We start from the raw sequence: 21,081 nt of genomic DNA on the forward strand, positions 1-21,081 counted from the left end.
TCACGTTAATCACTTTGAAAAGAGCGGGCGTTAGGTTCTGGAAGTAGTAAGACCAGCCCCCAGCCAGGCGACAGTCCTCACGGAGACAAGCGTCCTCCCCGCAGCAGCGCGCCAAGCCTTCCTAAATACGCTCCGGTACCACTTGTAACTGCATAGTTAGACTAAGAAATGCGGTCGTGTTTGTCACCAGGCTGTGATTTCACACCGAAAACCCCAGAGCAAACACAAAAACCATGCCGCGCAGAACGGTAACGGGGGACCCGCGCCGGGCTTGCGGCCGCGCCGCTCGGGTCATGGCGCCCCTCCGGGCCGCGCCGCGCCCTGCGCCTTCACACAGGGACGGGAGCTGCAGCCGCGCCGGCCCCCGCGCCCCTTCCATGCGGCAGGCAGGCAGGGAGGCCGGGCGAAGGGGCACTGCCGCCAGCCCCGCCGGCCCCCGGCGCGGCGAGCGGCCCATCCTGCCTTAGCCTCCCACGTCTGAACGGCCCGGCAGCGCTGCCCGTCGCCCGCGGCCGTGGCTCCTCCTCCTCCTGCCGGTCGGTCCCAGGGCGCAGGGCTGACATCACGCCCGGGGTTTCCATCCGACCGAGGGAGGGGGAGGCTGAGCGGAGCGGCAGCGTGATGGCGGCAGTCGGGCGGACTTAAGAAGCGGTGGCGGAGCAGAACGGCGCAGCGCCCACCCTGGTTCTCCCTGCGCCCCTCCCTGCCCGGTTCGGGGCCCCATTGTTCGAGCCGGCGAGCGAGCCCACCGCGCGGGGCTGCGAGGAGCCGTCGGCCAGCGGGAGGAGCGGCGGCCCAGGCCCCGCCGCGGCCGCGGTAGCAGCCCCCGACCCTGGGCTGCGGCACGAACCTCCCCGTGGGGCGTAGCGCAGTCTCGGGCCAGGGCGGCCCTGGGAAGGCCTGGCCGGGCCGGGCGCACGCAGGTAGGCAGAGGCCCGCCATGGCTCCTCTCCCTTTCGCCGGCCGGGAGCTGTACGGCTTCCGAAGATGGAAGGGGCGGGCGGGCGGTGCTGAGGAGATGGGACCCGGGGCCCGCTGTCGGCCAGGAGGGCCTGGATGCCCGGCGCGGGGCTGGGTTCTTGGGCCCGCTCGCTGTTTTCCGCGGAGGGAGGGAGCTGCGAGGGCCGAGGTGGGCAGCCGGGGTCGAGCCGCTTTCGCTGGCTCCTGCGGGGGGAGCTACTGTCGAGCCGCCCGGGAGGTAGGAGAGCGGCCGTGGCTCTTCTCTGGCCATGGGGGGCGCCGGGGGAAGCAAGCATGGAGGACAGCGGCGGCCTTGGAGACGCTACCAGGGAGCTTTGGCCGGCAGAGGCGCCTGTGCAGGCCGCGCCGCTAGCGGAGGGCCGTCTCCGGGGGCGGGAGGCAGCCCTGGTCCGGGCTCCCGCGGGAGCGCCTTGGGCAGAGGGAGAGCCGCTGTGGAAGGCCGCGGGAGCGCGGTGCAGGCGGCCAGGGCTCAGGGGAGGATCGCGGCTGAGCAGGAAGCGGGCAGCAGAGAGAAAGTTTCGGCGCTGCTGAAGGTGTTTCCCGGAGTCCAGAGGGTGCCGGGCCCGGAGGCGAGGGGGTGTTTGTCCGCGCGGGAGGGCAGGCGGCGGGGAGCCTGCTGCCGGGCGGCGCAGAGCGCCGCCTCGCGGCCGGGCCGCGAGGAGCCGCCCGGCTCGCCTCTGCCGCCGCGGGGTCCCCGACCTCGCTTCGCAGCCCCTCCGGGGTTGCAGGGCACTTTCCTGTCTCTTCCCTCTCCCGCATCGCCTTTGTTTGCTGGCCGTAGTGGCCCGGGTGTCTGAGATGGTGCCTGAGCGCAGGGCATTTCCCACCCCGGACCGAGGCTTCCCCCACCACCCGATGGGCTCTGGGTTGGGCTGTTGCATATTAGAGGAGAGCACCTCGGGGCAGGCAGCTAGCAGGCGAGCCCCTTAATCGCTTTCACACCACTAGATCTGTGAGAGGCGCTGCTCTTTATCTGATTATCAGTGAGTTTATACTTGCAGTCCATTTACCGTTAGCCTAAACTTTCTCTAGCTGCATCGGGTACTGTAGTGATCTGATCTAAGATTCTCTTGTATACGAAATAATGATCATTCCATCTGTGGGATCTTGCTGGTTTGATTTAGTGGAGACACTTGTTTTAAACGGGACAGTCTTTATCTTCCTGCCTCTACCCACAACTGGATGTGTTATGTGTGTATCTGGAAATGTTTCCACTATGTTTTGTGCATGAAATATATTTTACTAAGCAGATCTTAGCAGAACATTTAATATCTATGGTTTTTACGTTTGTGTTCAGGTAGGCAGTTTTTCTTTAAAATTTAGATCTGCTTTGTCCTGAAGTCAGTACTATGGCAAAAGTTAAGCTGTGAGTTATAGTGCAGACATGCAGTAAACTGTTCTTCTCACCCTGCAGTGTTAAAGAGAATGTAATTTCCATTACATTTCATATTCTGCAGCTAATGGTTCAGCAGAAATTGCCATCTTTATAACAACATCAATGAAAAGTTGCATAAAGAAGCGTAATGGCCTGTATGCTGGGAGCCAACTGCAGTCAAACAAAAAGCTAGACAGGTCTTTCCTTTCATGCGTTTTGTGTATTTCATTTAGTTCTTTCAATTTTTTTTTAAGTGTAACTAATAAAAAGACCTGTTCTTTTGAGAAGAATTTTTTTCTGGTTTTCACGGATGTCAGGAAAGATTTTAATTTTTTTTTTTTCAGACAAGAAAATGGGGATAAAATGATCAACTGTGAACAGGTAACACACAAAAAGCTATTTTTCAGTTAAAAACATGATGTCAAACGTGATGCCCCCTTTCAGTGTTAGTGAAAGACCAAGTTACTTTGGTATCTTTTTAGTTGCAAACATACTTTCAAATTGTGTCAGCGTTTTCCTTTACTATTTTAGGTATTTTGGGGAAAATCTTGAATACTCACAGAGAACACTAGAGCAAACACATCACCTGGAAAACGTACAGAGTACCAAGAAGTGGATTGTTGATATCCACCTTGTAACCTGAGTGGACTTTCATTTATCTTTTAAACTTCTTAATATTTACAATGAATGGGCACAGTGATGAAGAAAGCGTAAGAAACAGTAGTGGAGAGTCAAGGTAAGCACTTGCTCATTTCAGTTATTCTTGGCTATGTATTCTCCTATATTTTGTTTACTAAAACTGATTTATATTTGAACTTGGTGCCAAAGCTTCTTGGTTAGGAAGCAGACCATAGTTAGAAGGACTGGACATGCTTTCTTACAGGTGCTTAATCTGCTTGTTACATTCACATTGCTTCAGCTAAGAATTGTAATGATCTTGTATACGCCTTACATAATAAAGCTTAAATAGTATTAAAACTGCACCAGCATCCAGGAGAATAGTATTACTCTTTTGAGGAAAAAAAAGAAGTCTGAAGTGTCAAAAGCTGAAACATTGGATTAGAATGTTAAAATAAAGCTACTGTCTATATAAAGTGCAAGGCACACATACATAGTATGTGTTCTATAAAACCGTAACTAGACTATCTCTAAAGGTGGAGCTGTGGGCTATTCATTTTAGTTTTTAATATAGAGTACTTCATGATTCTTCCTTCTTCAGAGCTGTCAGAGCAGTATAACTGAAAGTATTAACTTTGTATTTGTTTTCTGAAGTGAAAGTACAGTTTTCCAGCTGGTTTTTTAATTAAAAAAAAAATCAGTCCTCTAATGTTGAATGCTAGTCTTCTAGCATGTGTGGAGTGTTCACATGTTTGGAAGAGCCTGATTAGAACTTCCCTGCATCCATGCAGGATGACAGCCAATTTGTAAGGGTGGAATTAAGTTCTCTTTCTAGAACAGTGCTAAGTTCAAAAAGTCCCTGCTGCGCTAGAAAGTTTAGATTTCTAAAGCTGCAAATATGATGAATGCTGAAGGTTTAAGAAGTCAAAGTAAACTTGCAAATAAAAAGTGGTTTTAGACTTCTCTTCTAAGACATGGTTGTGACCGTGCTGTTAGTCTACCCATCTGTCTTTCTGCCCCTCTTTCTGATCACAGCCTGTTGAACCAGTTAGCTGATTCTGTCAGTCAGAGGGTCATAAAGAAAACTGTTCTGCAGACTTTATGGAAACTTCCAGTTGGATAGAGAGAGATCTAAATTATTGCCTCAGGTGAAGATATGCAGGAAGAACATAATTGCCAGCTGATCAGTCACGCTGGCCATTAAGCTTGCACGTAGCAGTGTATGGTGGAGTGGGAAGAAGGGGAAGAGATAAGGCGACTTTAGGTGCAAATCACAAGGAAATCTATGAACACTAAAACTAAAGAAACTTTAATAACTTTTGTGTAGTTTTATGTCAGGCTTCCTGTTACACAAAGGAATGTCCTAGAAAGACAGTAAACTTTCAATCTTGTGAATGATTTGTAAGCTCTAATGTATAATAATTTTTAAAAATTTCTGCTTCCAATGAAGTTGATACTGTTCCAGGTAGCAAACAAATTTTGCATTTTTTCTAGTAAGGGGCAAAATATTCCTGGTTACTTAAAAAAAAAAAAAAAAAGCCTTGTCAGGTGAGAAGAGGAACATGAACAAATGAAATGGTGTGAGCAAGGCTAGTCTTCTGAACTGTAAGATCTCCAACAAACATGAACTTACCAGGGGCAAGTCTGATGATTTTGTGTGTGAATTTTCTTGCTACCTGAAACAAGCCACCTTGCTAGAGGTATGTGGGAAAACTACTTTGTATTGAACTGTGACTGCCCATAAATACCAGTATATCAAAGTTATTTAAAAGCTGTAGCAATTCATAAGACTAAACCAGCTAAACATCATAAAGTGCCTAGCAACTTCATTAGAAGTAAGTATCAGCAGGATGCATAATACTCAAAACTTGATACTTGCCTGTGAAACAAGACTTTGTTCTTCATCTTAAATGTCCTGTTGAGCACATCTTAAAGCTTTGAAAAGTTTTAAAATGCTAAGAACTTTTTTCCTAGACTTGTATCAATCATTTACCCCATAGCCTAATTCACAGGCAGATCTTGGAAAGCTTATTTTCATGTTTGCCGTGTGTTGCCAAAACTGTTTTTGTAAATGAAAGGTGAAAGCTTTCCATTTTAAACAATGGAACCCTCTTCTGTCTAGCCTAGTTCCATTATTAAAATAATTATTGCGAAAGGAGTGTGACACAGAATATCTTTATATGACTTGCCTCTGTTGTTTAGTTTAGTTTTTTTTCTTCTTTGTAAGTTTCCAAAACTCTAGATAGTTTTCACTCGGAGAGGAGTTGCCTTAGCAAGCTGCAGCTGCAGACAGATAGCTAACTGTAGCTTGGGAAGTGTTGCTGTATTTAGCCTTCAAATCCAGAAATGTCAATTCTACAGAATGGAAGTAGAAATCAGTAACAAAATATGTTTACTAGGTTTCTAGTGGTCCCATTCCATTGAGAATGCTAGAGAGGGAAGTGGAACAAGTGAAGAAAGCAATTGAGAATTGCTGCTGGGAATAAATTGCAAAGAAGATCAAACTCTCAAGAATTGGTAGAAAAGAAGAGATTAAGGTGAATACAGTGATAATCTAAACAGTGGCATTGGTGATAACTACAAGACATCTTTGAAAATTTGTGTCACTTTACAAATTTGACACTTTACAAGTGCAGTAAAGCCATTCACTTCCCTTTGATGTCTGGTGTAAGCTTCCATGGCTGTCATTCTGGAGTGACAGTCTTGATAACAATTAAATATAGCCTGATGTAGGGGAGCTGCCATCATTACTTTAGAAAGTTAAGAGAAGCAGTGGGTCAGGGCTGGATTTACAAAAATACACAGGCCTCATATATTGCTGAATGGAAACACCATGACTTGCAAAAGTTGTGGAAAGCCTGTAGTATTCTCAGCAGTAGGAGAGCTGGAGAACGGACTGATCATAAACCTTTGATTTTATGCACTGGTCAGCATTGTGGTAAGGAGTTGTAGCTGTCCTTTACTCCCTGTGACTGGCTGTGAAGGTGAATTATTTCTGAACTGTGTGAAAGGAATGGCCAATTTGCCATGCTCCTGCACTCCTTTCTGGTGTTGCATATATTCATCTGTCTGGTAGATGAGCAGAAAACTTTCCCTTGCTGCAGGTGTTGAGCCTGAAGTTCTGTTTTGCTACAGGTGGAAAAGTGCGTCTCTTGTATTTTCACTGTTGAATAACTGGCCGCGCTGTTTGGACTTTCCTTACCTATTTCAGCAACCTCTGAAGCTATAAATCAGTACTAGAAACAAGCATGATGGAAATTGTAGACTAGCATAAACACTGTTACCTAATCTTGTTGCTTGATGTTCTGATTTCTGTGTAGTAATTACAGTGGAGTCTACTCTCCAGCTTCTTGTTTACTTCAAATCATGACTCTGGAATATTGTTAAGTAGCTCAAGGTAAAATATCACGGGTACTGTTCATCTGGACAGCAAGTGAGTGTAGACACAAAAACTTTATAGTAATACTCTGAGAAGCTGACTTTTAAGTCAAGCAAAGCCTCTTTGTGTAGTGTTCTTGAAAGCATTCTGTTGCAAACTTGAATATGAGTAAATACGTTCTAGTTAGATAGTAATAAGAAAGCTTAATCAGCAAGGAAGGGCAGTTATACCTGAACTGCAAGACAGGCTCCAGGTAGAACAGGAACTGCAGAAGTGAAACATTGGTGCTAACTTAGTAACAATCTGATTGCCCATCTCCTTCCATAGGAGGTAAAAAAGATAAATTGAAAGCCACGACTTCAGATTCTCGCTTTCAAGAAGTCTAAGTGGGAGTTAAAACAAAGATTCCCCAAGCATATTTGCAGAACTACTCCCATGCACTGGCTTCTTTTTTGGTATATGTTTAATAGATAATAAAAATGTGTATACACACATAGCAAGAGAGAGCATATACATAAAACTATACATACGTAGATACATACTTATATGTTAGTGCACAGGAATTCGCAGATCAACAAAAGTACCTGAATGGTAAAGGAAACTATTGGTAGCACTTACTGTGAACGGTTAGTGGGTAAAGCAAGCTCTTCACTTCTGTTAGCAGTAATCTTCTCTTTGGTTAGCAAGTGCCTCTTTTATCAAGAATGATCTCTTTCAGAAATGAGCATACTAAAGCATGATAAGGTGTCCTGATTCAAGTTAAAAACATCTTTTCACTTCTTTTTGGAAGAGTTCAGATAGAATATGTATCAAAACCCAAGTGTTTTTTGTCTAGAAACCTTTCCAACTAAAAGAAGAAATTATAAATTCATGATACAGCTTTCATTGTGCATGTAGTTTGGCTTTGGGACTCCTGCTGAGTTTATCCAGGTCCCAGTCTTTGTCTAACCTCACTGGCTGGCACATACCTGTTCCACATATTTTAGGTTCAATTCCAGCATTCTGAGAGTTTCAGAATTTTAGCTGATGTGAGCTTTTCACATTCCTCAAGACAGTGAAGTTTTGTGATACAGGCAGTGTATACACCAGTCCCATCCAGATGTGGCCTCTCAAGTGCTTTTTTTGATTCAATTCCATTTAATACTTTTTTGCTGGTGATCTACAAGGAGCTTCTGGTAAAGACATCATTGTGTTGTCCCTGGAACCATATGCATGTCGGAGGATGATCACATTGCACAACAGAGTAGTAGACCCCTGGGGAACCACTGATATCTCCTGCCTGTGAAGGATTCCTGGAACTTCTTTGCACTCTTAAGTTGTGTGACTTGTGGCTCTCAAATGAAGACTTGCAGTGTGGTTCATAGGGTCATGAAAGTTCGTAGATGATCAGTCTAGTTTTGATACCTTTGCTTTGGGGAAAGTTTATAGTAGTGGCAGCAGATAATAGTCTACAGGACTGGAAATATAATGCATCTCTTTGAGTTGTTAGCCCATATCAGGAAAATTCAATTAAGTTCATGCTTTGTAATAGCTGAGGACAGGAAGTAACGCTTCGTAGCCTGAACTTTATACTCTTTGTTCCCTCTGCTTTTTACTGGCAGTGACAAGTAAGATAAATCTTCCTTATGCATCTAAATCAAACAGAAGTTAAGATTTCTTTAAAAATAGAACTAAAAACCACTTCCATAGCATTTGCCTGAAGAAACTTACTTGTGAACTTGCAATTTTAAGAGTTTGGCATTTAGTGTTTGTTACTTCTGCACGTTTTGAATGGGCTCTTCATACTCAAATGCTTGCCTTCCTTCCACTTCTGGTTTATTTTAAAAACAAACAAAAAAAATTCCAAACACCCAAACAGTTCACTGTCATCTCAGATGCTTTTCAAAGACCCTGCAGAAAGTAATTTTTTGTTTGTTTTTTTAGTGTGGTGAAGTTTATTTTGCTGAAACTGGTACTCTCTTTCCTGCTGTTCTTAAACCAGAAGATTCTTAAGGTAGCTTAACCTAATGAATGCACTTGAAATTAGTGGTGATGAATTATCTGCTCTTGGATCCATTATTAACCTAGACCTTGCAGAGGAGTCTTAAATGCTCAATCAGTTCTTTTACAATGTGACTTGTGTAGCTTTCTATCTTAGGATTTCTCTTCCTAGTGCCTTGTGTTAATTAGCAGACTTTCTTCCTCATTGTGTGAGCCTGTCAGGGGCATCTTGTTTTAAGGGGTAAGCTAGTGAAGCTAAACTTAAGGCTGTTGAAAAGAACAAAGGACTTTGTGACAGGATACTTGCTTTTAATCTGTTTCAGTGATCTGTCTCTTTAAGCCTGTCATCTCCCCAAAGCGTTCTCTAGTTTAATAGCATAGGTATTTATTGGGTGGGGTTGGAAAAAAACGGGTAAAAACAAATGTGAAAGATTATCTCCTTTGGTACTTTCATTAGGCTATGTTGCTTATCTTGCAAAGTGGTTTGTAAATAAATACTGCATTCAGGCCTAAATTCGTCTTGAATATGTAGGGAGTATCCGGAGACAGTGTTTATAAAAAAGACAAATTAATTCAGCGTGTCAAATTTCCATACCAAATCAGATTTGACATGTGCTGCTGCACAAATGCAACTAGTTGACTCAAGGGCTAGGGGTGAGAGAGGTTTCTTGACTACATATCCTGGAAGACTTCGCACCTCAGTTCGTCGACATGCATGAAACTATACTTTTTCATGTAGAAATCCCATCTTGAGAACATGCTACTCATTTTTAGTATATACTGTTGCTTGCCTGCTACTGCAAGTTATTATTGACAGCTAACTTTGTCATCATTGCTGTGATTTATTGCCATGGTAGAGAAATAGTCTCACTCCAACAGTACTGAAGAGCTCATCATTATTGCTTTATCCATCATGTTTGTTTCTATTTCCATAGCCTTATGATGCTCCACTATTTTGTACAGTCTTGTGTATTGCTGTCTGTGTTTAGTTTTGGGTGGTTTGGTTTGTTTTTTTTTTTTTAGTTGAACAAAGTACAGTGAGTGTAGTATAAGGTTTCTTATTCAGGAACACCCCTAAACATGTAATGCTGTTTTCATTTTACTGATTTTTCTTTTTTTTTTTTTGAAATAAGTAGTATATATAATTTGCTTGGGGCCAGAGGAGGGAAGAAGGCTTATGTGACACATGCTTAGAAGAGGGACTTAGAAAAGCAGGAATTCCATTTTGGGTAATGAAGTTAAGTGCCTAAAAGAGCACAAATGGTCTTCAACAGTTAATGTTGGCAAAGACTGTATTTCTGTATACATTATATTAACAACACCTCTATTCTGTAGCTTAACTTGCTTTGCCCTGTTGTTTCCATCTACACTTCTTATTCTAGTCTTGATAGTGTTTATAATTTCTGTTGGCATATGGTTTCTTGGAAGCCCATTCATCAGTGAAAAAGGTAGGGAAAAAAGCAAGTTAGACCGCAACAGAGTTGGTTAGAAGAGGTCAGCAGTACAAGACTAGAGCAAAGGGAAGACATAATGTGAAGTGGTGGAATAGGGTAAATTTGACAAACACAGGTCAATAGTTAAGGGAGAATGAAGTCTTGTATGCTGACTGTTTCTCTCATTGTGTTTAAGGTATGTATGACTTTTCTATCAGAACGAGTTGAATGAAGAAGGTAGGCTCCAGCTCTGGATTGTCCTGCAGAGAGACTATCTTGAATATGTTTGGAAGGGGTGAGGGAAAAACAGGAAGGTCTTAATTTATGCTAGCTGCCTGAAAATAGTGGAGATTTTCTCTTACTTCCCAGTTTTAATCAGGCTTTTTTGGAAGAAGGAGAAAAAAGGATACAGATGCACAGGCAAAAGACTGGTTAAGTTGTACCTGAACGATCTCTCTTACTCTACCTCAAGTGCCCACAGCATGGTGGGTATGGTGTCCACTTTTGCCTTTTGCTGAACTGTTTCCGGCAAAAGCATCTTAAGCAAAGGCAATGACCCTGGCCTGTACAGGAAGAGAAGGCGGCAAGAAATAATGCACTTTGCCTCTCTTTTTCTGTAAGGGCAACCCTGAAGAGCAGGGGACCAGAATTGCTGTTCCTGAGATAATATTTGTGTAAGAGCATTAGACAGCAGGTGACAGGTAATTGTGACAGTATTCCAGTCCTTGGTTGAGGAAATATTTAATGTTCCTTGCATCTTACCCCTAGAGATATGATACCAGAATCTCAGTAATTAGTGCCAGTTCAGGTGATTAATTTTGTGGAGGTCAGTGGTGCTACTTTGCACTAATGGGCATTACTCATTGCAAGAAAAGTTAGTCAAATTATGGACCGTAGCTAGGCTGCATCAGATAATACTTAAAGCTCTTTAGCTAGAGGAATTGCTTATAGACTATGCCTCAAAAAATGCAGGGTTAATTAAAGAACCCCAGAGGCAAAGGTGGAAAAGAAAGTGACCAAGGGTATTATGACTACCTTGCAGCTATTATCTCCCTGAATTTATGTTTTAACATCTTTATTACAGAACTTAGGTTCTGTTTCTTTAATGCAAGTAAACTGTCTCACTGTCGGACAGGATTTTTTTGTCTTTAATGCAGCAACTATTTCAAAAGTCAAATTTTAGTACAGTGTGAAATGCTCTCACTTATCATTTGGTTTGCAATGGTAGCTTCCATTTATTATTTATAGAAAATATACATGTTTTGTTCTTAGATTTTATCTCCTTTCCTTTTCCACTTCAAGGAAGATTAAGCCATTTCTGGAATTCTGCTGATACAAGTTGTTAAAATAAGAGATGACTCTGAAAAGCTTGTAGACCTCTCTCTAGCTGATTATGATTGTTTTAGCCTTGTTATAGCTGGCTGTTAGAGTATCCATTTCAGCAGATCAAGAAAATGTCATCTGAGCTACTAGAAATCTATATGAAACTTCCATATCCTTAATGTCTTTTCCTATGAACTTGAAAAACTCAAACAATTGCATTTTAAAAACTCTGGCAAAGAAGCTCTCTAAATTTCCAGTGATGCTGGTAGACACTGCAGTGTAATAGGAGTTCTGCATGCTGTTGCCATTTTTCTTAGTCACGTGAGCAATGCCATGCTCCGTGGGAAAGGGGAGAAGGTATTACACCACGTAGCAGTTTAAGCACTTGGAAAAATGACGTGCAGTATGTCATGCAGTGTGGAATGTGTATGTACTAAAATTGAAAACTACCAAAACACCCTTTTTAATTTGAAATCTATTTAGTTTTTTCTAAATTCTGTATTGATTTGCACTGTTTTATACTTCAGTTTCAGGACAGCAGTCTTAAGAAATACGGCCTGTTCACTTCTGCTTGTTTATACCATTTCTTCATCAGCCCTTTAGAATGTTTATGAAAACAGGCTGTTTTAAAAAGCTGAATCTGTTCCCTCTATGGCTGGTACTGACACCACAGGGGGATTGGAGAGGGCAGCAATAACAATGTCAGGAAAAGTTGTTCTTGTAGAACCCTCACCAACAGGTGAATGTATTGGTGAGGACTCAGAGAGTTTTCAAAGTGCGGTAGCTCATACTACTGCTTGTACCATTGTTTGAATTGTGTGAAAATGGCTGAAACTCAGAGCAAAGGTAGGAGCAGTTAAAGGGAAACTTTAAAGTTCCTTGTTCCTGAGTTCTTCCTTTACTGTGAGGAGGTGACGAATGTAAATTTTCTTCTTGAATGCATGTGCATGTGTAAATGTGGGTAGCTTTTCTTAAATAATTCCATCTTTACTCTTAGGATTAGCATCTAGCATACTAGGATTTAATCTGAATTAGTGCTCATGTGGAAGAGGGTCATAGGTAATCCCATGAAAAGGATTACAGATTTATGTTCATTTTTAATAGCCAAGGCTTGCTTAATGTGTCTGGGTTAGGGAGAAAGGAAGGCTTCTCTCCATTGCTTTTTTTTTCTTCCTTAGTGCAGTGGTCTCAAATTTTTGTTTGCGCCGCCCTCCTATCAGTAAGAAATATTTGCACACGCACTTCCAATGTATGTATAGTTCCTTCATAAATTATATACATGTACTACTGTACTAATGTCTACATTATAAAACATATACAAGAAACAGAAATTTTAAAAGGATGAGATAAAGATTAAATAATATTTGAAAATATTTTACTTTGTTAATGGCAAAAACCCCCTTTTTTGCGCTCACTAAAAAAATTATTATGAATATTCTTTTTCATTAAAATCTTGGTTTAACACTTTGTGCTGCAGTGGTTTGAAGGTATGGTTCTAAGTTCAGTTTGTTTTGGTACTTGGTTTTAATGGCTGGCAGAGCTGAAAAAGATACCTCACAAAGATACGTGGATCCAAATGGACGAAGTGCATTATTGACTGTGCTTATTAAATCATAATACTAATTTTTTCATTCCCATCAACTAATTATGCAAAGGGTTTTCTTAAAATTTGGCTAGTAAATTTCCATCTACCCTAGTGTCAATCAGTTTTTGCAAATTAATCAGAAGGGGTTGCATTTTTATGTTTTTAACAAATGGGTTCAAAACCCACTGAAACTTTTTGGCAGATTTTTAAACAGGTTAGAAATTTCTGTCTCCAGCTTTTTAAGTGTACAGATAAGATAGCTTTTACAGGAGACATGCATTTGTTTTGGCAATACAATCACATAATGATGGGAACCTTTCCAAACATCTGTTTTCAAAATGCTCTCTCCATAGCATGAGTTTCTTTTGAAAAGCAGTTGCTTTCTCATTGCTTTCTCATACCTTCACCTGAAAGGGATACACTAACTGTGTTTATTTTTTTTAAATATCTGCTAGGTAGCATACTACTGGTGACCACTTATTTTCACAGAAAAGGTCAGCAAATTTGGAACACCTGGGGTTTTTTAAAACAAACAAAACCCCCAGACTCCACCAAAAACTAATCTTCAAGGTCAACATTGCTTTTAAGCAGTGAACCTCTCTTGGTACAGAAGATTTTTATGGTCACTCCCCATCTCATTATAAAGTATGGTAAAAATTTTACTATTTCTCGGTCTTGTTTTCATAAAATTAACTACATCGATGACATCCTTTCACACTTTGTACACTTCTGGCTTCAGATTCCTTGCTGCAATAGCATCAATATGGTTGATGCAGTGGATGAATTTCATGTGTGGTGCTATCTCTGTCACCCTTACTAGAATCTGTTTTTTATTCCAGTCAAAGCAGCCACTCCATCAGTGGTTACACTTGCACAGTTTTTCCATAAAACTTTTTTTTTTTAATTAAGTCTTTTACTGTTGAGAACATGTCTTCTCCAGTACATCTTTCCTTTAGTGGCTTACAAAAAAGTAGCTTTTTGTGTATTTCATCATTGAAACAGAATCTAGCAAATACCATAAATTGGGACATGTTAGAAGGATCTGTGCTTTCATCCAACCCTAGAGCGAACCTCCTACAGTGCGTGATTTGTTCTAATACTTGTTTCTTCAAATCTTCACCAATGTTTTCTATGCGTCTTTCAGCAGTGTTTGCTGACAAAGAAATGCACTTCAGTTTGTCACCATTGCTTTTCATGCATCATTTTAGCCATTTTTACAGCAGCAAGAAGTAAATTCTCCATGTCATGTGGCATTTTTGCCCATTGCTTTTACGTAAAAGAACCTCAAAAGAGGCTTCTAAACATTTATCATTAAATTTAGTGAAATTTTGTAAAGTACAGGATTAAGTATCACATGGCTTGAAACATTGCTGGAAAAAACAGAGGTTTGTCTTTGTGTTCTGGATGGTTTTCAAATGTCTTGCTGATGGTGATGGCTTCATATTGTTGTTAGGTACTATCTCGAGGCACAATATACACTTAGGGCGAGGTTAATTGTTAACAATAGTGGATGTAAATACATATTTCAAATAGTCTTGATAAATCTGATTTTTTTTGGTCCAACTTCTTGTCAGATGTGATTAGATTGTCATTGTTTTTTACCTTGCAATATGGCTGAGGAAGAGCTTGTATAGGACTAGAAGCGTCAGCTCTGCCATTTTCTTGTTGTTCGCTTGCGCTCACAGTATTAGTGTTATCTTCAGTCCACAATTTCTTTGCAGGAATCTTTTTAAACCACTTCTCCGTTTTGTGAGGGTTAGTTTGGTTAAAACTAAGTAATACAATCCATAAATGCACCTAACGAGGCAGGGGCAAACTTCAGTATGTCGCAGTGTGCAGGGAGGAAATGAAGTGATTCATGAAGTGATGTGCTACTGTCACCCCTCCGTTTTGTGGAGCGCATACTTCCCCCAGGACACCTCACCTACCATATGTGACACAGGACCGTCAGACATACAGACTGAGTGAGATTGCCAGTGTCAATCCAGATATTAAACGTCTGTAAAGCTGAATTTGTGGTTTGGTTTTGTGTGGGTTTTTGTTTTGTTTTTTCCCCTGGGTTGTTGGTTTGTTGTGGTTTTGGTTTTTTGTTTGTTTTGGGGTTTTTTTTAGATAAAAAATAAATCGAAATAACAGTTCCAATTTTTTCTTCACATACCCCACACGTCTTGTGCACCTCCTGGGTGTGTGCACCCCTCTTTGGAGACCACTGCCTTTGTGTGCCAGTAGTTTTGTCTTGACAATGAAGTGTGGTGAGGCTGGAAGAGGGGGGAGCTGTTTCTCTTTCATGAACACCTTAGGGCAAATACTGCAGCTAAAAGATTGGCTCCTTAGAGGATGGTAAAGCCTTTAGTTAAATCCTGGCATTACTCACATCAGTTAGCAGAAGTGTGGATTGTCTTTCTCACCAGGGAGGCTGGCTTTGAGAGATATGTTTCTCAGTTAAGGCCTGAGGCAGGGTGACTCTGGGTCCTGCTCATGTGACAATGAGAAGCAATGACTCATTGTTAAATTTTGTCTAGGTCAGCACTACCTGTGAAACAAAAATAAAAAGCCAAGTACAGATAATGTCCCAGTGATTTTACATCTGCAGAGGTGAAGTGCTAGAAAAGGTTGGTCTCTGGATGTTGCATTGATATGGTGTAGCAAACTGCTAGTATCTATGCTGAATAGAAGTTGAAACCGAAAACTACTGCTATAGTAGTTTTTGAGTAAGACTTCATTTTCAGTACCCCATTTTTTCATTATGGACACTACTTAAGAGACATGGCTAGAAAATGCCACAGAAACATTTTACTTTTCCATTTGTTGTGAGGGGAAAGGTAGTTCTTTATTCTCCTCTTTACGTAACCCTTCTTCCTTTGTCTAAAGCAAGTCTTTGCATATTTTGGTGGTCTTGATTTTTAGAAAAAGTTCGATAGGTCTATGTTTTTACTTTATTGCTGCTGCTTTCTTACAAGTATTATTTAAATAACAAATAAGGTGCTCTTGTATATCAGAAGTTGATCGGTTGGCAACTTGGTAGCCTGGTTTGATGCTGGTCTAAAACTGTTTCCCGTGAGAGAATAATAAAACCAAGAAAAAACCCAGTTAGTATTCAAGTCTATTCTTTCTTTCTGTCTGCCTTGTAGTTACTTACTTTTAGAGATAATTAATAAATAAGTCTTAGGCTGAAAATTTCCATTCGGTTTCTGTTTGAATAGGTAGCTAGTCCTGTTAGGCAATAGAGGGTTTTTTTGTGGTGTTGATACAAAAAAGTTTTCTTTTAACTGCTGGCATTTCCAGATAGTTTGGTTAGGGAATGAGTTTTTCATTTTATTTATTTATTTATTTATTTATTCCCCCAAATTTAAGAAAAAAATTCTGAGAGTGCAAGAGGCAGTGACTTTGATAGAGGAAATGGCTGAACTAAGTTCCTTGTTCTTCAGCCTTCTCATGATGACACCTGTGTTAGTGTAAAATCACTTAGAATTAGCTAGTAGTAAGTTTTTCTTTTAAAAAATAAAAATAAAAAATTGGTATCATAGTTTGAAATGATGATATATTAGTGTATTAGTGTTACACATTGTGAAAGGTTATCATTAGAAGTGCTAGACCAAACTTTTTTTTTTAAGTACAGGAAAAGCAAGGACACAGTCTGCACCCAGAAGTGTGTGTTATTTTGATCTTGGCATAAACATGTTCTTTTGGAACTTTGACTGCAGTGACTTAAGTGATAAAAAGAAAAATAGCAATTTTCACTCTAATTTTGAAAATACTTTTTATGCTGAAAACTGAGCACTTAACCTGTAGCTCTTCCTGTATGGTGTGTGTTTTGCCTCAGGTTCCCCATCACTGTTACTGTTGGTTCAAATCCTTTAAATTTCTCAGAGGAAAGTCCTTTGATATATGGACTGTTGCAGCTATTGGGGATTTATAGGTGTTACATGTCAAGCAGTGCTGCTCAGTACTCTCTCAACGATCTATAATGTGTCTTTATTACGTATGTTTATGCAGATCTTACTCATGTATTACCCCATTTCCTACCTCCTTTGCAAACAAGACCTTTAGGTTTCTGGGTTATAGTACTGTCCTTGTAGAGGCTGTGCCTCCAAGTCAGTGTTCTGCTGAAGCTCAGGTTGAAACGTCAGATGAAAGGACATGATGAAATAAACGTGCGTTGATAGTCCTCAGAGCCTATCAGTTCCTTGTCCTGTGGCCAGGGAACAGAAAAGTTCTTCACAATGTAGAAGTGAAGAACAGTGTAGGAATGAAGTCACATCAGTTAATCTTACCTATTTTTTGTATGCGCTGTAGTTGCATCAAGACCTCTGGGAGTATGTGGCGCACATGAGGAAGTACACAGGAAGAAACTCTAGTGTAGTTTCACACATCTGTATTAATTTGGATGATGAGAGTTGAAGTAAGCTGTGCTCAACCTAGACTAGTCCTGTGTACTTGAATTCCTGTAGGGCTTTTTACTAGTGAATTTCAAGCTCTTCTTAAGCCTGTATGAATAATTCCATAGCATCTTAAGATTTTATAAATGTTTCAGCAAGTCCTTGCTGTTTCCCTAGTTTTAAAATTACTGGCTGCTACGCAGTTTGTCTTTTCCCATTTCCTTGTGCTAATTTAACACTGTGGGATAAGAAATCTTAGTAATACATTATTGATGCTACAGCATTTAAATTTTATTTTTCTGTTTTTCTGTGTTCTATGTACCAGTTAGCTGTTTGTCTATGGTAGTGATCCTGCATTGTCCTTCGTACATGGTATCATTAGGGCAGCCCTAAATCAGTTGTGGTGAACATTATTATCTGTTCTTTCTTCTTGTTTCTTGTAATTTCCTTTCTTTCTCTCTCCATCCCTTTTACTTCTACCTGCAGGTTTGTTTGTAGTCTTGCATTTATTAGTAATGTGGTTGAATATGGACTTTTAAGATTTTTAGTCTTGTCAGATGTTACTGTTAGTTGATATGCAGTTGGGTTGTATTAGTCTGCTCTTGTCCAAATCAGGCCAATTTATTGTGAGAAGCAGGGTTTAAGAAATAACTCTTGCTTTGCTGGTCCTGCTCATAAGCCTAATGGGAGTTCATTCCCAGACTCCCAGCTTTGTTGAGAGGTAGCTGGCAAGATAAGGAGTCAGTGTGTTTTGTCTGAATGTAGAATATTGTATGATCCACATCTGTTGACAGGTTGGTATTACTTAATGGAGACCTTAGATGATAGCTGATCTCTTTATAAAGAAAAAGATTTGGAATTAGTTAGGTTTTTTGCATCCAACCCCAGAGCAATTAGAGTTATCTACTAGACTTTTCTTTTCCCCCTATCTCAGTCCCTTTGTTTTCGACCTTACCACTTAATTCCGTGTTGAAGAACATCAAACCGCTTAAAATTGCCCATCAGCTGTGAATGTAACTGACGTGATTTTTGCTTACTTATCTAAGTAAACTGGAAATTTTTACTATTATTGCCCTCTTTGAGCAAACCTTGTCCTGCATGGAAGTATTTGATTCCCTTACCCTCCTCCAAGATTATCTAGGATTTACACGTTTTTGGTGGCTGTTTGTCACTGGGTCTTGTCTGGCTGGTATTTACTTGTGTCTCAAGGTTTCTCCATGCTGAATTTTCTTCTATTTGTCTTCGTTTATAGTTAGTGCTGACTTCCACAGTCCCCCCGACATTTACTTATGGCACTTTGCTATGCTGAGAAATGCTGTTGTTTTATAATTGTCTGATTTACCCAGCATTGAAGGTAAGGTAACATTTGTGTACAAGAACACTATTACAATTAAAATCTCTTTGGAAGATCATCATAGAGTGCTGTTAATTTCTGGTAAACAGTTTGAACTCCAGTCATATTCTGTAGCAGGTGCCCTGCTTTATTTGGCAAGTGAGGTTAGTGTTACAGCACCATGCCTGAAGTAAGCCTTTGATAATAGAAATAGGAAGTTTGGGAGTAGCCTTGTTGCTTCCGAGTTTTCCCTTCGGCAGGTGCAAGGAAACCCAGCAGCAGGGTGTTTCTCCATATCTCCCCCTTCAGAACAAGGAAGCTTCACTGTGCTCTGTCTGTTTCTCCTTCTTTCAAAGTTGACAGTTGCAGATGGCTGATTGAGGTGCAGTCTACAGGAGTCTGTTTATGAATAGCTTCATTTCTTCTTTACTGGTACAGTTTTGTTGGTGTTAGCAAAAGCAGAAAGAGGAGAGATTTTGCTTTGTTTTGTGGTTTCAAAATGTTGTCAAGTATGTTCTAGGGCAGAGGATGATCAATCTGCCCTCCCCGCCACTCCCCCTCCAGCTGACTGTCAGCCAGATGAATTGTGCTGGCAGAGATGGGCTAGATTTTGGTACCAGCTTTTGGGTTTACATTTTTTTATTCTGGCTTCATGTTTACTTTGTTTTTTAAGTGTTTGCAGTCAATGTGTACATAATTTGAAATTATTTTGCTCTGTGGTGGTATGATTCTGATGTTTTTTCTCATGATATCTTTGAAATATGGTAGTATTAACCTAATGAGGAATCTTACTAAAGTTTTAACTTGGCTAGTTTGTGAAGCTGTTGTAGAAAACCAAATGTTTCTAAGCTTTTGAATGGTCATAAAATAAGTATTTATCTTTAATTATTGTGTTTTCTAAGTATGTTAAATCTAGTGTAAAATGAATATACAGGTGGAATAATCTGGCAGCTCAAGTATATGCCAAGGAAAGCAGCTTGGCACAAGCCATACCATCAGTGACAAATTCAGAGTTATCTGCATGGGGAATTTTAACAGAAAACCATGGTCTGTGTAGCTTTTTTTTTAGAGAGATATGTGCTTCTAAATTTTTTTTTTTTAAGGAGTACTGCTGATCTATAAAGATTGAAAACAATCTTTTATATTTTAGTTGGACAGGTCTTTGTGGAGTAGACTTAAGTGTTAAGAAGTGTGTATGTATGTAAGGGGTTTGATGGAGCTAAACAAGGATTTTGGAGGGGGTGGGGGTGGCAAGTTTGTGTGGGTAAGAAACATTTCTACCACTTATATTAATTTGAATGTTCTTGCTTTATCTTGCTTTTTTAGGCTTCACAAAGAGTATCTGATTACACTCTGAATTTTCATTTCTTTTTTATTTTTAACTTTATTCATTTTAACTTATTTAATCGACTGCATCCAGTTGTGCGCTACCCATTGGTCTGGTCTAACTTAACAATTGATTTATAGGTGAAGCTAAGGCAACTTTTTTTTCTTTTAATCCTGTTACCTTGGCAATTGTGTAATATCTTACTGACTTCTCATTGCAGCCGATTAGATGATGATTCCGGGTCAGCATCAGGTTCTGGATCTGGTTCAAGCTCTGGAAGCAGTAGTGACGGAAGCAGCAGCCAGTCAGGCAGCAGTGACTCTGACTCTGGTTCAGAGTCAGGCACTCAGTCAGAATCAGAGTCTGACACATCTAGAGAGACGAAACAAATTCAAGCTAAATCGCCAAAAGTTGACGGATCTGAGGTAAACAAAACATATAAATGAACCCTTTGTGGGGGAAAAAATTATTAAAAAAATCTTTCTGTGCAGTTAGTTTCAAGAGCAGTTTTCATTTAAAAAAAATAGAGGTAAAAAAAGAGGTAATGAAGTGTTTTTAATAAGATTTTAACTTGGTTGGGTTAGTGAATGCATGTGCTTAGCTGTCTTAAACATTGGGCTAAGTTTCTCATGGATAATTACTTGAATTGACACTTAAAATTCTCACATTTGTAAGTGTTTTGAGTTAAATGCTTGCCTAAATTTCGTCATGCAGAAGTACACACTAATTTACTGGTACTTATGGAAGACAAGGGGACAAGTAATGTTGTTTCTGAAATTCTGTTTTTTACATTGCTTCTCTAGTGTTTAGTTTCCTTGTATCAATAAATGATTGTATAAACATTTCAAGCTTATGTACAGTTGGCTTTCTTTATCAATAAGTCAACTAAATTCAGGAAAAAGTGGTGTTTAGAAATCTCTTAAATCCATTGGGCCAAAATTACCTGCACACTCCTGTGTTATATGGCCTTAATTCGGGTGGTAGACCATATTTATGAAAGGTAGTCATATATTAGTTACCACAAGAATTGAAGACTGTTAAGGATTCTCTGTTATATTTTTGTTCGTGTACTTCAGTATTACTATATGAAACAAAAGTGCATCAGCTAAGTAGTCTGAAAGGATTTATCTGCATCAGTTTAAAAATTTGCTTTGTAAATGTTTTACCTTAACAATACCTACACAACTACTGTTAAATGTGCTGTAGAAATTGTCCTGACAATTACTATATAACATTCTGTTCTGCAGAAATCTTACTACTTTAAAAAGCTATCTGATAGTATTACTGCATGCAGTATTTTGTAGTGAATTTTTTAAACTGATAAAACTAAGATCAGTCTTAATAATGATGGTACTCAGGAAAGGTAAA

The 21,081-nt window shown here is 40.2% G+C and overlaps 1 protein-coding gene across 2 annotated transcripts in view; it reads left to right on the plus strand.

Moving 5' to 3' along the window:
* The first annotated feature begins 882 nt into the window (after nt 1-882).
* Nucleotides 883-21,081, plus strand: part of CHD1 (chromodomain helicase DNA binding protein 1) — a 56,005-nt gene continuing 35,806 nt past the window's right edge. For both annotated transcript variants that reach the window (XM_050913548.1, XM_050913549.1), the window contains exons 1-3: nt 883-923; nt 2,888-3,092; nt 19,934-20,138. In XM_050913548.1, the coding sequence (XP_050769505.1) occupies nt 3,040-3,092; nt 19,934-20,138 (258 nt within the window). In that variant the 5' untranslated portion in view covers nt 883-923; nt 2,888-3,039. The remainder of the gene's footprint in view (nt 924-2,887; nt 3,093-19,933; nt 20,139-21,081) is intronic.

This window comes from Gymnogyps californianus, chromosome Z (assembly GCF_018139145.2).
Source record: "Gymnogyps californianus isolate 813 chromosome Z, ASM1813914v2, whole genome shotgun sequence".
Classification (NCBI taxonomy): domain Eukaryota; kingdom Metazoa; phylum Chordata; class Aves; order Accipitriformes; family Cathartidae; genus Gymnogyps; species Gymnogyps californianus.